Source organism: Priapulus caudatus, unplaced genomic scaffold (genome assembly GCF_000485595.1).
Source record: "Priapulus caudatus unplaced genomic scaffold, Priapulus_caudatus-5.0.1 Scaffold1184, whole genome shotgun sequence".
In the NCBI taxonomy this organism is placed as follows: domain Eukaryota; kingdom Metazoa; phylum Priapulida; class Priapulimorpha; order Priapulimorphida; family Priapulidae; genus Priapulus; species Priapulus caudatus.
In genome coordinates this window covers 77,777-94,003 of record NW_014578245.1, presented here as the reverse complement: position 1 = coordinate 94,003, position 16,227 = coordinate 77,777, and the positions used below count along the sequence as shown (strand labels likewise).

The 16,227-nt window shown below is 44.4% G+C and overlaps 1 protein-coding gene across 1 annotated transcript in view; it reads left to right on the top strand.

Moving 5' to 3' along the window:
* Positions 1 to 6,565: 6,565 nt before the first annotated feature.
* The window catches only part of LOC106815722 (cat eye syndrome critical region protein 5-like), a 21,948-nt gene continuing 12,286 nt past the window's right edge, over positions 6,566 to 16,227 (top strand). The window contains exons 1-3 of the mRNA XM_014820224.1: positions 6,566 to 6,697; positions 7,882 to 8,085; positions 9,758 to 9,870. Of these exons, the coding sequence (XP_014675710.1) occupies positions 6,572 to 6,697; positions 7,882 to 8,085; positions 9,758 to 9,870 (443 nt within the window). The 5' untranslated portion in view covers positions 6,566 to 6,571. The remainder of the gene's footprint in view (positions 6,698 to 7,881; positions 8,086 to 9,757; positions 9,871 to 16,227) is intronic.

Below are 16,227 nucleotides of genomic sequence, written 5' to 3'. Positions count from 1 at the left end.
GAGATAGATAGAGAGAGAGCGAGAGAGAGAGAGAGAGAGAGAGAGAGAGAGAGAGACGAAGGGCCGATATGGTACTCGGTACGGAGTCTGATTGGTCGAGACATGGAAGCCGCTATCTGGAACATAGCAACTCCAATAGAAGTGGGGGGGGGGTGCAGCGGGCAGACTGGAGTGTCTCTGCCTCTGGTCAATGCTCATGTCATGGTCAATACAATGACCATTTAAACTATGTTTTCCTAGGAACCACATTTTCGCCTTTCTTCTGTCTGATGCGACAGAATCCGTCTGTGACGTCTCCTTTACGACACTGATCGCCTCCACAACTGCACATGAACTAACATCACATTACAATATAATATATAAAAGTATAACATAATATCACAAAACGTAATATATAATCAATACAAGTGATACAATATAATAAAGGCCGNTTTGTAAAATCGGCTGCCGTTGTTGCGGCGGCCTTTAGCTAATAATAAGTTATAAGCTAATATATTGCTATTAAGCTAATATTTAGCCTATTTATAAGCTAATTATATATAAGCATAATAATTTATTGAGTGTATCTCGCCTCGAAACAGTACATTCAAACACACAAAAGCCACATATCTGACAAACAGTGGTTCGGTGAGAAAACTCTGCGTTATAATAATAATCGAATTATAATAACGTCGTAGAGTTCTGTAACACCATGATCGCTGCTAATATTAAAAATTTAATGATGAAAAATAACGATGATTAATGTACCTACTTAGATTTACCATAATAATAAATAAATTCCCCAGCATTAGTTAACGTTGCGGAGGTCGCATCGACGTTATGAGAGCGATGCATTGTGCTTTTCCATTTATATATATATATATATATATATATATATATTATATATAAATATATTATATAATATATATATCGCCGCTCTCAATGCCTTGTTTACACGATGCGTCCGAGGACGTACGTCCAAAACGCACCGTGTAATGACAATGCAAACGCAAATGTTCGGAAGAAATCTAGAACATTTCCGTCCTGTGCATCCGATTCGCAAGGATCATAAAATCGCTGATGTACCGCAAGTTTACACGGTCGCGTTTTGGACGTATGCGTCTGACGTACCTACGTCTAGGACGCATCGTGTAAATAGGGCTTTCCAGCCAGAACGTGACCTTGAAAATGTCATTGCCGCTGCATTACGTGCTTGTATCTGGAGCTGTGCCACGCTCGGCGTGCTTGTCTATTAAATTTCATTCGAACATACATTGTTAACGCGACATTTCGAAATTTTAACTAGAGACAAGTTCACATTCCCAACGGCGCCTTCGCGGCTTTCCAGTAGCACTCGATGGATGCCTTTATGGGATTTCCTAAATTAATTTCTCAGCCTTGTTATCAGGCGAGAGCAATGTAATAAAAAGCCAGTGCAATAACACATCGCTAGTAAAGTATGAAGTAGATAAGGGATGGAATGTCAATATCAATAAATTGTAAGCGTAGGCTAGGCCTATGCATTAATTTAGTAATGTCAAAATTGTGAACACTTGATGTAATTTACACGATAAACTGTATCTTAAGATTTACATGTGTCATACCTGCATACAATATAGAAATAATCATTTAATCTAACAAAACACATAGGTAAGTGGTCAAGGCTAGCTGATATACTCAGGACTGCGCACTGTGTATGCGACATTCAAGATATTACCATATGATGATACCAATTTAATCTTTTCATGTAGCACGAGGCGCACATTTGTTGTAACGATCGTACACTGTCATACCTTGATTGTATTCCACAGGGATCCATCTATTTATTCGCGTAGAAGCCTCACGTAGACTGAACTGTCCTGGTCCTCGCTTTCACTGGTTGCGTATTGGTTCACTTGGTCACTTGCGTTCGCTTCACTTGGTTGGTTCACTCGCTCTTCACTTCGGTATATGTACGAGTATATACTCAATATTATAATGGGCACTGACGGAACACCCCGCGCACCTCGCTGTCTCAAGATTATTTAATTCATATCCAAACGTACCCACATCACATCGTCTGTATGAACGCCACGTCATATGTATAGTTCTCGACTGTGCTCTTCATCTCATCCATAATAACATACCCAAATATTTCCGTCCTAATTCTCGTATGAGTCCACATTGGACCCTTCATCCAGCTAACCCGTGGTCTTGTTACTGACCAAGTTGAATAATGGCGGCAGTTCAGGACCTGGCCGTTTTCGCGGGGTCACTCTGCGGTGCGCGGCGGCTGTCGCGAAAATAGTCTGGTCGTTGACTGCCGCCGTGTGTCGTACGGCCGCTGTAGGTACTCACACGGCCAGCAAACTCCAGGCCACAATATCCAGGCATATATCAGGCATATTATCCAGCAGCAAATCCAGCTTCTCGTTAAAATATTAGTTGCGTTTGAGAGAGAAATCCGTCGTTATATATCAAACGAACATTATATCATATTACGTATTAATTATATATAATATCTATATTATATCTATATTATATTATATTATATTATCATTATTTTGTATTGTATTGTATTATATTATATTATATTATTATGTATATTGATTGTAATTATTATTTATATGTGCCACGAAGATTAGTTTTCGCGCGTGGACATTGTAATTAAGGCAAAGCCGGGCGCCTTTATTAATCGCGATCGCATAGTGGGTTAATAATTTTTCGCGAAGCGGGGTTGTTTCGCCCACTGCGACGCGCCTCCTACTGACACACCACTATCGTGACAAAGCTTTTGTTGCTATCTGTTTAGAATTATACATTAAATCACCTTTCCTTTTCCATGGTATTAGAAGAGTATTTTGATCTTCCCCTCTCTGTCTTAGTCGCTACTTCTTTCATCATCTCTCTCCCCTTTATGCCATTTCGCGCTGCGCGCTCATCCCCCTCTCCATCGCTCTCTCTTGCTTCGCTCGCTCGCCCCCTCTCTCTCTTAGTCCGCTACTTTCTCCCTTATCTTCTCTCTCCCTTTATTTTAATTCGCCGCTCTTTTTCTATCTCTCTCCCTCGCATTATCCTTCCCCACCTACTACTCCCTCTCGCCACATGAATTCTTCTTACTTAATTCTCGTTTAATCTATCAACACTTCTGTCTTCTTCTCCGCTTCTCTCTCATTCTTCATTACTTACAACGACCAGGGGCGTAAATCCCGGGGGGGATGGGGGGATGACATTCCCCCCCGCTCTTGAAGGAGGGCGGGAGATGGCCTGTACAATATCCCCCTGAGATTCAAAAAGAAAAAGAAAAAAAAGACATACCAAAAAGTTCATGCGTGGCAACACATACACAAACACACGTGATATTGCGTGAAAAATTGTCAATCTTAACTTGGGTTTAATTACATGGTATTATTACTATATAGTAAGCTAACTGTGTACGCCTCTCTGAAAATCATGAAAGTGTTTTTGAATCCTAACTTGTAGGGTTGAGTCTAGGGTTGAGATAGTGTTCATTCAGACATGGAATATGCGCCCACAGTCAGGGGCGGCGCCAGGGTATTTTCTTAGGGGGGCGAAACGAGGCGTGTACAGGAGCACGCGAAGGGGGGTCTGGGTGCCCAGGAAATTTTTGAATCTAGACCCGCCTCAGTCATGCGTTTTCTGCGCGAGCAGGGAGGGTTCCGGAACCCACCCTGCGACCCCCACTGTACACGCCCTGGGAACTGTGGACTGTTCGTGTGTGCTTGCACTGGACGGGTGGCAGTCCAGGGGTAGATTCATGACTTCTCAAGCTGCGTAGCGCAAAATATTCTTGCGTAAATCTTGTGTAACGCAATCGACGTTGCTTAGTTGCGATTCTATCAACAAAGCTCATTTAGTAAATTTTACGTATGATTTCCGCGTACGCAGCCGGACTGGCGTTTTAGGTTGGCGATTCATTCAGCTAAAATTTACGGTAACCTTCTGCGTAACTTTACACGAAGCTGACGAGGTCGCCATAAACCACTCGAAATTTCCGACAGGATGTTTCCAGCTCACCGCCAGCAGCATTATTTTATGAGAAACACATTATAAAGTTATACTCAACTAAAATTAAATAAATAATTTACCATACTAACACACGACAGGCGGCGCCTTTGACGCTTTTATTTTTTATTGGTCATAGCTTGGCATTGTTTTCGTTATAAGCGGAGTTCGTAGTTAGCCGTGTACGTGCACCGCCGTCGCGCACTTGTACCGTGGAACACGCACGCACGTGTCACGTACACACGCACTGCACGCACGCCCGTGTACGTTACGCAAGCACGCACGTGTACCGTGTACACGCACGCACGTGTACGTGCACACACACGGCACGCACGGCACGTGTACGTGCACCGCGCACAGCACGCAGCCGCACGGCACGCACGCGTCAGCGTGGCTCTTCTCAGCGAAGTGTTGAACAATCATTACAACGAAATGAGACTAACAATCACATCCCCCAGCACTCCTGTAGACAGCTAGAGCCATATGTTTTACCATACAAAGAGCGCGTCAGTTTGGTTGATTATGGTATGTGTCCGCAGAGACGTGCGATTAGGTTTAGGCTAGGCATGCTGCCTCAACAGCCAGCAGGCTCACGATGGCGTAGTGGATTTACACTGAAATTCATGCAAACACTGTTACCATGATCTACCTAGTACGCGTAGAACCCTGTTGTACGCAATACACTTTGCGCAACCGTTGATGATCCGGCCCGACGGGCCCGCCCTTAGTGCCCTGGTGGGGTTCTAGGCGGGCAGAGCCCTGGCAGGGTCGGGGAAGCTCTCAGAGTTTAGCTAATCAAGCCCCTCAAATTGCTGACAAAAAATTGTTGCAGGGACCAAGGAGGCAACATATACTCAAGGGATTGAAACCCGGGCGGGGGGAGGACTCACCCCACTTATCGGTAGTATTCGGTATGTGCACTGCGGAAGTTAAAAATGGGGGGGGGTGGCTCTGGAATTAATCAGAGCTGAAAATCGGTGGTCTCGTGGAACTAATGTTTGTTGCAATTTGGTAGCTCTGGAACGCTATGTTCGAAAATAGGGGGTCTTTGCCCGGAACTAGCTAGGATTTCGTTGAAATTCAGATGACCTGGACTGAAGGGCAACTGTGGAACATGCATTGTTTTAACATGCGAACTTGCCAATCTTGTATTATGTAGAGGCGAGAAAAACATGATCCGGAGAGAGATACGGCACGCATACGCACCGCACATACACACCCCACGCATACACACACTAACTAAAACTAGACAGAGGACACTCACGGAGAGAGCATACCTGCGCCAGCGACATACGCCATACGCCATCCGACTCACAACACACGAATAACCCCGATATACGCCAGCGTATGCTCGCTCGGCCGCTCAGTCAGCGAAGCGGCTGTGGCTGGCTCGCTCGTGACTGCGCTATATTAAATCGCGTCAGACACACACACACACACACACACACACTCACAACACAAACACACACACACACACACACACACACACACACCACACCGCACGTGTACACGAACGCACAGACCCGATCACATAAACCTCCCTCCACTCCGTGGCGGACGGGAAAATAAAAGATAGCATATGTAGGTATTATTAGAGGTCAGTCTGAACGTTGTAATTATAATTTATAAGTTGCTTAACACCCTCAAGTGTGCCTACCTTTCCGCCGGGAAACAGCATCATCAACAAATGATGGTCCCGAACTTGGGACTCCACAGGAAATAACACCTTGACATCGATTATCAAATTAATCACAGGTTTTATATGGATTGAATTCGACACTTAATTTTCGATTTTTGATGAAAGTGGTCCCGTTGTAGGCTACCTCACTCATTTTTGGGCGATCCCCCTATTATTTGCAAGAATCTTCTTCTTCTTTACCTTTTTCTTGCAAATGATGGGGGGGAGTGACCCCCCACCCACCCATCATTTGCAGAAATTTGCAAGATGTTTTCTTTTCTTTTTTTCTTCTTCTTTCCTTTTTCTTTTCTTTTTCTTTTTCTTTTTCTTTTCTTTTTTCCTTTTTCTTATTTTCTGTTCCTTTTTCTTTTTCTTCTTCTTCTTTCCTTTTCTTGCAAATGATAGGGGCGGCGACCGCCCCCCTGCCCCCCCTGTGCGCCGCCCGCGCCACAGTGGTCGCCTCAGATTGGCAGGAAAATGGCTTAAATTGATTTTCAAAATTTTCTGGGGGGCTCATGCCCCCAGACCCCCCTAGCACTGGCATGCCTACGGCACGCAGGCCTGCCTGCGGCAGCCAAGGTTAATTTCGCCCCCGGCTATCGCCGATCATCCCCCCCTCCCACTCTTCGGTACAGATTTACGCCCCTGTACACGACTCTCAGTCGGTTTCTCTCTATTTGTCTATCTTTCTTTATCTGTTTCGCGCATTCCCATCCCTTTTTTCTCCTGATCGAATAGCATTTTAGCCACTTTGCTGATAGTAGAAATAAATTAATGTACATCCTTTGGCAATATTATAATAATTGTATACAGTTGATTAGCGCTAGCCTGAATGAATTTTGTAGTTTGAGCGTAACATGTTATTCTACCACGAGGTGGCAGCGCTATAGCGGCATCATTCACATCAAGATGGCGACTAAAGCCTCCGGGAGGGTTTGCCGTCGCTTATTTCAAGGACTACCTGTACGATTTGTAGGCGAAATTAACCAACATATTTATCGGTGTGGATGCAGTATACGATGGGCTCATCAACAGGTATGTTACTTTTTACATTTCGCGATTCGATTTCATATGGTTGGTATTATAAATCACCACATTCTTCCCGCGTCCAAATACGAGATTGGCCTTCGCTGCTGTTTCGAGAGTGAAAGCGGCCTCTTTGTAAGTAAGGATTTTGGGCGTTTTATTAGTCTAGATCTGATATTATGAACGTCGTTGGTATCTTAAAGATGTGTCTTGCGGTTATACTTATGTCGGGGCTTAAAAAATTCATATTTGGGATGACAATCAACGTGGAAAAACGAACGTTCTGCCGTTGTCGTGGAGGTGTGTTACAAACGTTGGTCGCTGATTGGTTGGTCACGATGGCGGTTCACGCCATCAGCTGATGTCTCATTGATTTTATAACAGCATGAGGGAAGAGCACGGAATAGACGATATATATGATATCTGTTTGCTGTGTGACACAAAAATTTATTTGTGACAAACACTGGGTCATAAATATGAAATTACACTAAGGCGAAGATGGAAGAATATTTCATTATTGATTCTAGGCTATGCATCATGATTCTTACACATGCCAGTATACTTGCCACTTGGTATCACTATTAATATTATCTTACTGTTGCTATGCTGTGTATAATAATTTGTTGGTCTTGACAGAGAGTAAAAGTTAAAAATTGTTTTTGTTTCCAAATATAGCGTACTCCGTTTTTCTTAGGCACGGGTGTGTGAACAATATTATTGAAATCTGATATTTGTAATTAGTGACCTTTTTGCATCATGAGGCTGCAAGAAATAATGTGAGAGGTTGTATTTTGCTATCATTTTCTCACTTTCTATGCAGTGCTTCTGCAATAGGGTGCCTCACCCTTGTATTTTAATAAACAAACATCAATTGGTATATCTAATGGCCCAGATATATGTCGAGTTTCTACTTTAAAATGCTGTTTAATGGATCTACGTTTGTTGGCCGGTTTGATCGGCTTACTACTGTGAAGTCATAGATGGCAGATTAATTTAAGTACTTGTCCATAGCGAGGTCTTCGACGTAACTGCGATCGAAATCATCGTCAGTCGTTCTATAACCGAGAAATTTAAATGTGGCTAACGAGCGCATTAATTAAGCGTGTGTGCGGGTTTTCGAGTCGCTCCGCGACCCATGTGCGCGGATGTCTCACCCGCGCTTACGACCCCTCTCCGACTTCTCCCTTCTGCAGAAGGGCGCGACCTTCGGCATCCTGTTTGACATCGACGGCGTCATCGTCAGAGGGCGCACGTTGCTGCCGACCGCGCTCGAGGCCTTCCAGAAGCTGACCGATGGCAGGGGGCGCTTTCGCGTGCCGACGGTGTTCGTGACGAACGCCGGGAACACGCTGCGGCAAGAGAAGGCCGAACAGCTGAGCAACTGGCTCGGATTGGAGGTAACACACATGAAACGGTCAGCCAGACGCCGGAGACGACAAATGTAGATAAGGCTGCCTGGTGGTCTGTAACAATTGACCAGGGTGGGGAGGGTGGGGGCATTAGAGAATATTCATGAGTTGGTGTGGTTAGATGGGATTGGGGGGATGGGGCGTGCTATTACAGTCAGACATGTGTTAGCTAACACTTCCGTAGAAGGGATGCCTATGGACCTGCGTATAGAGCCCACTTGGTGTTTCACTTTTGTGTCAGTTATGCAGTGAAGCCACTGCTATAGAATGGATATTTGTAGATAAAGGACACGTTTGCAGATTCCTTAGAGTGAGCCTTAAATACTAAAGCCTTAATGGCTGAACTGGCGGGGAGATAGGCGATCGATCAGCAATCAGAGAACATGCTCTTGGCTGGCTGGGATTAGACATCGTCGTGGGGGACAGATTGTCCAGAACATGTGACCAGGGGCCTGAAAAAGAAAACGAGTTTTGAGCGACACGCTCGCCTAGTCTGTATTCAGTGATCAATATCATGTACAGTAGCGGCAACCTCCGCATCGTTCTCAAGGTCAGAATCTGTGTGACCCACTGCTTTTTTTCACGGCACAGTGTATCGCATTCAGCTTGTGTTGCACGCGCGCGTGGCTGGGTGACGTATGTACGCGCACGCATTCATGCCCCCGTTTGCACGATCGCTCATAACCGAGATTGCTACCGGGCCTTCGCCACTGCAGCCTCTTGCTCGATCCAGGTCTGTTTGCAAGTCCACCGTAAGTTCTGCGTGGGTTGCTGGCTAGCGTTCACTCGCAGAATTGCATCTTATGCACTCCTAGTATTGTACCTCCATGTCACGGTGACACATGCGATTCCCTCTCGTGTGACGTATGCAATTTTCTAAGGGCGGTACGTTGTACCTTGGTCCGAGCGTGTTTGTACAAAGATCTCAAACACCAAGTGACGCACTCATTGGTCCCTTGGACTTACATACAATCAGGAGTGAATCATAGAGATTAAATAGAGAATAAAACTAAAAGAGTCTCTATTATTTACTCCTGATACAATGTATCCCCCTTCCACGCCGCTACCCCCAAGATGTACTGCTGTGCCTAACTTTAGGAAAAAATTACACTGCATATTTTCTGTTTGCTGTCGCAGTGTACTGCTGTGCCCAACTCTCAAAAAATACCATGAATACCTTTTTTCCATCATGATTTATTGGTGCACCCAACCCATTAAAGATACCCTGCATATTATCTGTTTATCATCGCATTGTACTGGTGTGGTGCCCCCAAAATTCCCCCAAAATTCTTGTCATACCTTTTGTTCATCATGATTTATTGGTGCCACCAGTTTGCAGAAAATATACGCCGTATATTCTATGCTTATCATCGCAATTTACGCAGGTGCTCAACTCTCATAAGTAGCCTGCTTATCTTTTGTTTGTCGTCGCAATTCATCAATGCCTCAAACCTTTGAAAAATACCCTGCACATTTTCTGTTTACCAGTCTCAGTGTACCCGTGCATCCAACTCGTTATGTAGAAACTTTCGAATAGTAATCAAATTAAGTAAAAGAAATCGACAGCGTGTTTCTCCCGTTCGTCCGTCACGACGTTACCGCGGTTACTCGCGCGCCGCGTTTCCTTCTCGTGACGTTCTCACGCTCGTTGTATTTCCAGGTGGCGCCCGACCAGGTCATCATGTCGCATAGTCCTCTGAAGATGTTCAAACAGTTCCACGACAAGCACTGCTTGATATCGGGGCAAGGGCCCATCTTGAAAATAGCAAAGGGGTAAGTGAGCTACTGCTGGTGCGATGCAGAGGCGGCGGCGTGCACCATTTTGGATACCGTGGGTCGGAAGCGGGTCTCGCTCTTACTGGTTATTCGTTCTAGTATCCCTTTCAATGCGTGTTCTATCCCTTCTATGAACTATTGCCGTGTCTTCGCACCTGTCTGATGTTATCTGCATCTTTGCTCATCCCATCATCTGAAGTCTCTCCTTTTTATCTGATCCTTTTTATCTGATCGTTTAATCGTTAGTATGTTCTAGTCCCTCTCTTCGTACCTTCCCCGATTCTAGCTGGTAATTCTTGCCGTCTTCTCTTCCAGCTTCTCTTACCCTCCTCTTTGTTCCGGCCGCCCTATCCTGTTTCCCCCCAATTCCCATTCTGTACTTTTTCCCCGTGTGTTTCTCCCTTCTCTTACCGAATCTACCCTATTGGGTTTCATCGTATTTGACGAGTGTGGTGCATATATATGCGTAAGGGGGGGGGGCAAGCATTTAGTGAATGAGCACTCAGTCATCATTACTCCGTGTTTATGTATTACTTTCGCTACAACGTATGCACGAAATGTGTGCCACTACGCATGCGAGGCACGCACGCAGCAGCTATGGGGCATGTGCGCGTGTATCTTGCGCGTATCCGAACTGTGTAACACAACCTTACGCAAACCAGAGCAGAATCGGAGCGCGATGCGCAATGCGACGTGTCCTCCAGACCCGCTGCGTCACGCTGTCGTTAAAACTGCATCTCGCTGGCCCATAAAAAATGTCGCCGTCGATTTGCGCGGCCTTCGATCGACCTTCAGCGGTGGTAGCGGAGAGAAAATGACTTGCTCTCGGCACGTCGGTAGTGTGTGTGTGTGTGTGCGTGCGTGCGTGCGTGCGTGCGTGCGTGCGTGCGTGTTTGTATGGACCCGTGTGCTCGCCCTGTTTGGCCGGCCTAAAAATAGGTGCCTGCATCCAGCAACGCCGAGTCCTGCATCCAGTATTCCTGCCTACTACACTAAAAAGCGAGTTCTAATTTTAGCATACCACTCTCACCGGATGCGCGCACAATAGTGCACGGGAAGGTGAGAGTGCGTGCGAGTGGAGCTGTCAGCATGGGTCGGTGTAGGTGCGGCTGTGGGCGTGGGTCTGGCTGCAGATGTTGCTATGTGCGCAGGGGGGAGCGCCTTTTGTGATCAGTGATGGTAATGATGAGGAGGCATGCATATGATCAACAGCATATAAAGAAAGCCCTTCTTTATATGCTCTTGATATGATAGAGATATCTATTATTTACTCCTGATATTATTATCACTGCGTATACATCAAGAGTAGATAATAGGAGAATTATTATCTACTCTTGGTATACATCGCAATGCAGTTGCGTCATCATCGCCATTTTCTAACACTTAGCATTTCCGTACATATTGAATATTCGATTACCGTGTGCGGTGTAACTGGTCCGAAACGTCATAGAGTAGTTCGGGGAACCATTGATTGCTCCATTCTTCTTTGGTTTCCGTAACATAATGATAAAGTTAATGAAATGCACACAAAGAGCAGTAATTATGGAGTGGGACGGGGTGGTGATGGAGGAGAGCATAGATTAGCTCATAGGGTCTATGTCCCCCAGGGTACTGCCGGAACGTACCCTGGGTACGGTCCGGTATACCGGAACGTACCCTAGTCACTATTTGATATGGTTAGGGTTAGGGTTAGGGTTAGGGAGTAGGCGTAGGCGACTCCCTAGACTCGTTAGTGGAGTAGGCGAGGTACGGTCCGACATATTAGATAGTACCAGGGTACGTTCCGGTATACCGGACCGTACTCAGGGTACGCTCCGGCAGTACCCCGGGGGACATAGACCTTCTCAGCCATAGATTAGCTTGGTTATAGCATCGGGTAGATTCTGCATACGTCGACAAACATCAGTGTTTTGGGCGCTAGCATCACGCAATATCTAGTAGCTTCATAGTATCGGTAGTGTATAATATCAAGTGTTCATAATAGAAAATGTTCTATTATTGACTCTTGATAATATAGATCTATATGATCAAGAGCGTATAAAGAAGGAATTCTTCATACGCTCTTGATATTATACACTCCTGATGGTACATGGTGGCCCAGGTGGCTATCACTTCCCCAGCTATCATATGATTATCCCGGGTAGTACCTCAGAGTTAGTAGTCGTGTTACTAGCGTTTAGTGAGGAATTTAAAGGCCATTTGAGCCACCGTACTCGCAAGGTACGTATGTCGTCCGTCAGTCTCTCGCTCCTAGCTAGCAGCTGCAGCTGTTGCCATGAGACACACCCGCGAGCGGCGGCCGCTGATTGGCTGGGCCATGAGGCGTGTTCGCTCTCCCACTGCCGCTGCTAATAACGCGAACGGAGTAATAAGCAAGCAAGCAGACTTTTACAAATCCGCCGGCAGCCTGCGGGCGAGCGACCTTGGAATGTATATGTAGCTGCGCAGACGATCCACGAGGTGCGTGAGACTGGCTCTATTATTCGCTGGTAGTCCACGAGGCGGCAGTCCGGGAATTCTAGAACAAGTCTAAGCGATGTGCAAGGGTGTACAAGGGCACGCCCTTTTGAACGGCGTCTTGCGAGGTCCGTGTGTTTGGCTACGGCTAGCTCTAGTACTATAGCCCGCGTTCGATTAACTGCCGCAGGACAGTTAATCGACAATTAACCATTAACAATTAACAATTAACCTGCGGCAGTTAATCGAACGCGGGCTATAGTACTAGAGCTAGGCTACGGCCAGACGTAAGAATCTGTTACGGGGGGCACATGTCCAGCCGTGTCCAGACATGTGTCCGTGTGCGTGTGTGTACACAGCGTGTATTTAGACATAATGCAGTCGGTACAGCAACGCACGCACGCACGCACGCACGCACGCACGCACGCACGCGTTTATCGAGACGTACCCGCCACACGCCCTGTACGCTGTCAGATGACACACATTGCGTGCGTGCACCCTACACACGCGCGCCCACCGCGTTGCCTTTTACTTCACATGTAGCTGAATATTACTGCTACCTGCTTGTTGTTATCAACACCCGATGGAATGTACAGAGCAGCACCTCAAGAGTATATATGTATGTACGAGGCGTCGAACGTGATATTTGCATACGGGTTGGCAGTGCGTGCGCGTGGTTGCTGTATTACTGATCGCGATTGGTCGACACGTGTTTATGGAAAGCCATCCCCTTCAAAAATCATTTTCAAACATTTCAAATACACAATTTTAAATCATTTTTAATATTTCAAAATTAATAAAATACAAGATTACTTTATATTGTGCGATCGAGAATTTAAATTCAAATTTAATCAATTCACAAGCAATAACAAAATTCAATTATTAACTTGCAATATTAGTTACCACAACTTTCAAAATAATTGGCCTGATATACAAATTCCATTCAACATCATTGTAATAAAATTCTTATTCTAAGTTACAATTTCATTTTCAACACACAACCAATTTTAACTTGCCCAACTTAATTGAGAAACGATGATTACACAAACTCACAAATGTTCAAATCTTTGCTTCATAACCTCTAACATTGAATATGAGTAAGTTTTTAAATTAATTTAACCAAGAAAACGAATCAGTTCACTAAGTTTGGAATAAGTTATTACCTTTTAACTTAATCACCAGGAAAAATGCCGAATCTAACTGTGCGTTTCAGAAATTATTAGGATAAACAAACGACAAATGTCATAGCTTAAATTACAAATTCAATTTTTACAAGATGATGTGCAAGAATTGTGTTATCAGGCAATTATTTTGGAAAAGTTAGTGAATTAATTGCAAGTTAATAAATTGCATTTGTTTTCTGTGATTGATTTAAATTTTGAATTTAAATTCTCTCGAACAATATAAAGGTAATTTGTGATTTTTATAATTAATTTGAAATGTTTAAATTGAATTTAAAATTATGTGTATTTGAAATGTTGCAAAATGATTTTTGAAGGGGATGCGCTTGATCCATACGTCGTTGCTTGGTGTAAAACTGCAGCCAGATAGGCAGGCAGGTAGGCAAGCAGGCGGTCGGGCGGGCAAGCAGACATGCAGGAAAGCAGTCAGGCAGACAGATATACGATGGGTTTTAATGGCGCAGACACAGAAGCAGGCACGTGATTTTAGGTCAGATAGGCACATGGTTAACGATGTGTGGCAAGATTTTTCTAACGTTTCTAGGGCAGGGAGAATTGCCAATACTCAGTGCGTATGTGTGTGCGCGTTCTGTGTTAATGCCGAAAAAGCGAAAACTGAACTATAATTATGATGGTTTGCCATTAAAAATCTTCGCTAGCGAGTAAAGCTTGTTTTGCTATGAGCAGCTGCTCATATTAATATGTTTCTCGGCAAATTACATAATTATCTCTGTCGCCAGTCACGGAGGATGAGCTACAGTTTGATTACTTACATGATTAATTAATTGACGTAATTCACGATTAATTAATTTGAGTTGATGATTGGAATTTACAAGAAAGTGCACTGATTACACGCAGCTGTTCACACGCTGATTCGCGGCTCCAGAAATGCCGTATTTGCGAGCTGCGAGCTGCTTTAGTACAAGGAGCTACATATAAGATATAACCAGGATATAACCATATAATCCAGGATATAACCAGGATATAACCATATAATCCAGGATATAGCGTATATATGTAGCTCTTTGCTTAAAAAAATGCCTCCAAGCGAACAATGCGAAATAAACAACGCAATGCGCACCAACTGCCGATAAAATACGTAGACTGGTCCGCGCTCGACAGTTCCACTCGCTTTACACTGTCATAAAAGTACCAGTCTATAAAATATGCGGCTTCAGAAATTTCGTATTTAGCGTTCACACGAGAGAAATACGCGGTCCAAGAGATTCGGAATTTCTCAAGCACGGCAAATAATTCGACATCTGGGAAGCCGCGTATTTCAACAAATACCGAATCTACTTAGATTCCGTATTTATGGGACCGGGCATTTTGCCTCGTGTGAACGCTAAATACCGAATTTCTTGCTACGTGAGAACGCGGATAGTGTTTGAACTTCACAATCTCGAATAAGATCGAGATTAAATGAGGTTCAACTTTGATAAATGCCGTGCATCCAGTTGCTGCCAAGGGCGAACACGTATACATAATACTTTGTATCAAGAGCGTATAAAGAAGGATATATCTTCTTTATACGTTCTTGCAGTGGTAGAAATTAGGAGAAAAAAAGAGATGGTACACAGGGCCATCTAGTTTGAAATTTAGATGGTCCTCCTAAATTTCAAATTGTTCTCTAAAAGTAATGCGGCGTGCAAGCATAAGAAAGAGATTTTACATGGTGATAAAATGGTTTAATTATGAACCTACATTACAATGAATGTATCAAATGATACAATAACATTGTTTATTCACTTTAATAGTATATTGGAACGTGGAAACTTCAAAGAAAATTACTGTAAAATGAGACCAAAATATTCAATGGTCCGTCGGACCATTGACTTTGAAAATCTGATGGTCCTCCTGATTATTTGATGGCCACGGACCATCGGACCATCGCTTATTTCGACCCCTGCTCTTGATTGTATACTGTTATACACACATAGATACAAAGTACAAACGCGGATCGCATATTTTATCTCTGCTGTTGTTCACCAGGGGATTATAGCTGCGTTCACACGAGGATTTCAGTGCCGTACTGAGCGTTGATAATATCTTGATAATATACAATATGCAAACTTGTGTTGTTGTTGTTTTTACTTTTCTGGGGCGTAGCTAACTCATTTTTTTCTGGGGAAGTGGGGGGGAGAAGCCACGTGCCGTACCGTTTGTATTCTTGGGCATTGGCCGTCAAGTATTATCTACATTTGTCTCAGGGGCGTAACTGCCCCCTTAAGGGCCGGACACACTAGGCGATTTTATCGGGCGACTAAAACGGGCGACTCAATCGCCGGTGAAAATCGCCTAATGTGTCCAGTCAGTCGCCGCCGATTTAGTCACCCGATTCAATCGCATCGATCAAAACGTTTTGATATTATCGGGCGATTATTTTAGTCGCGCGACTAAATCGCGTGATGTGTCCACTCGACTCATAACGATAAAGATAAGTTATAAACATAAACGATAAAGTTGCCCGATTAGATCTCATTAAAATCGCCAAGTGTGGCTAACCCTTTACCCTCCTCTAGCTACGGCCCTGCTTATGGTCAGGAGTGGATGCAGCAAGTTTTTGTGTGTTCATGTTTGTTTTTAGCTCATCTGACGAAGTCAGATGCAGCTTGTAGAATCGCATGATTGTCCGTCCGTGCGTCCGTCCGTGCGTGCGTCAACAGTTGGGCACAAATCTTAACCGCTCGACGTACGGTCACGATATTCGGGACGT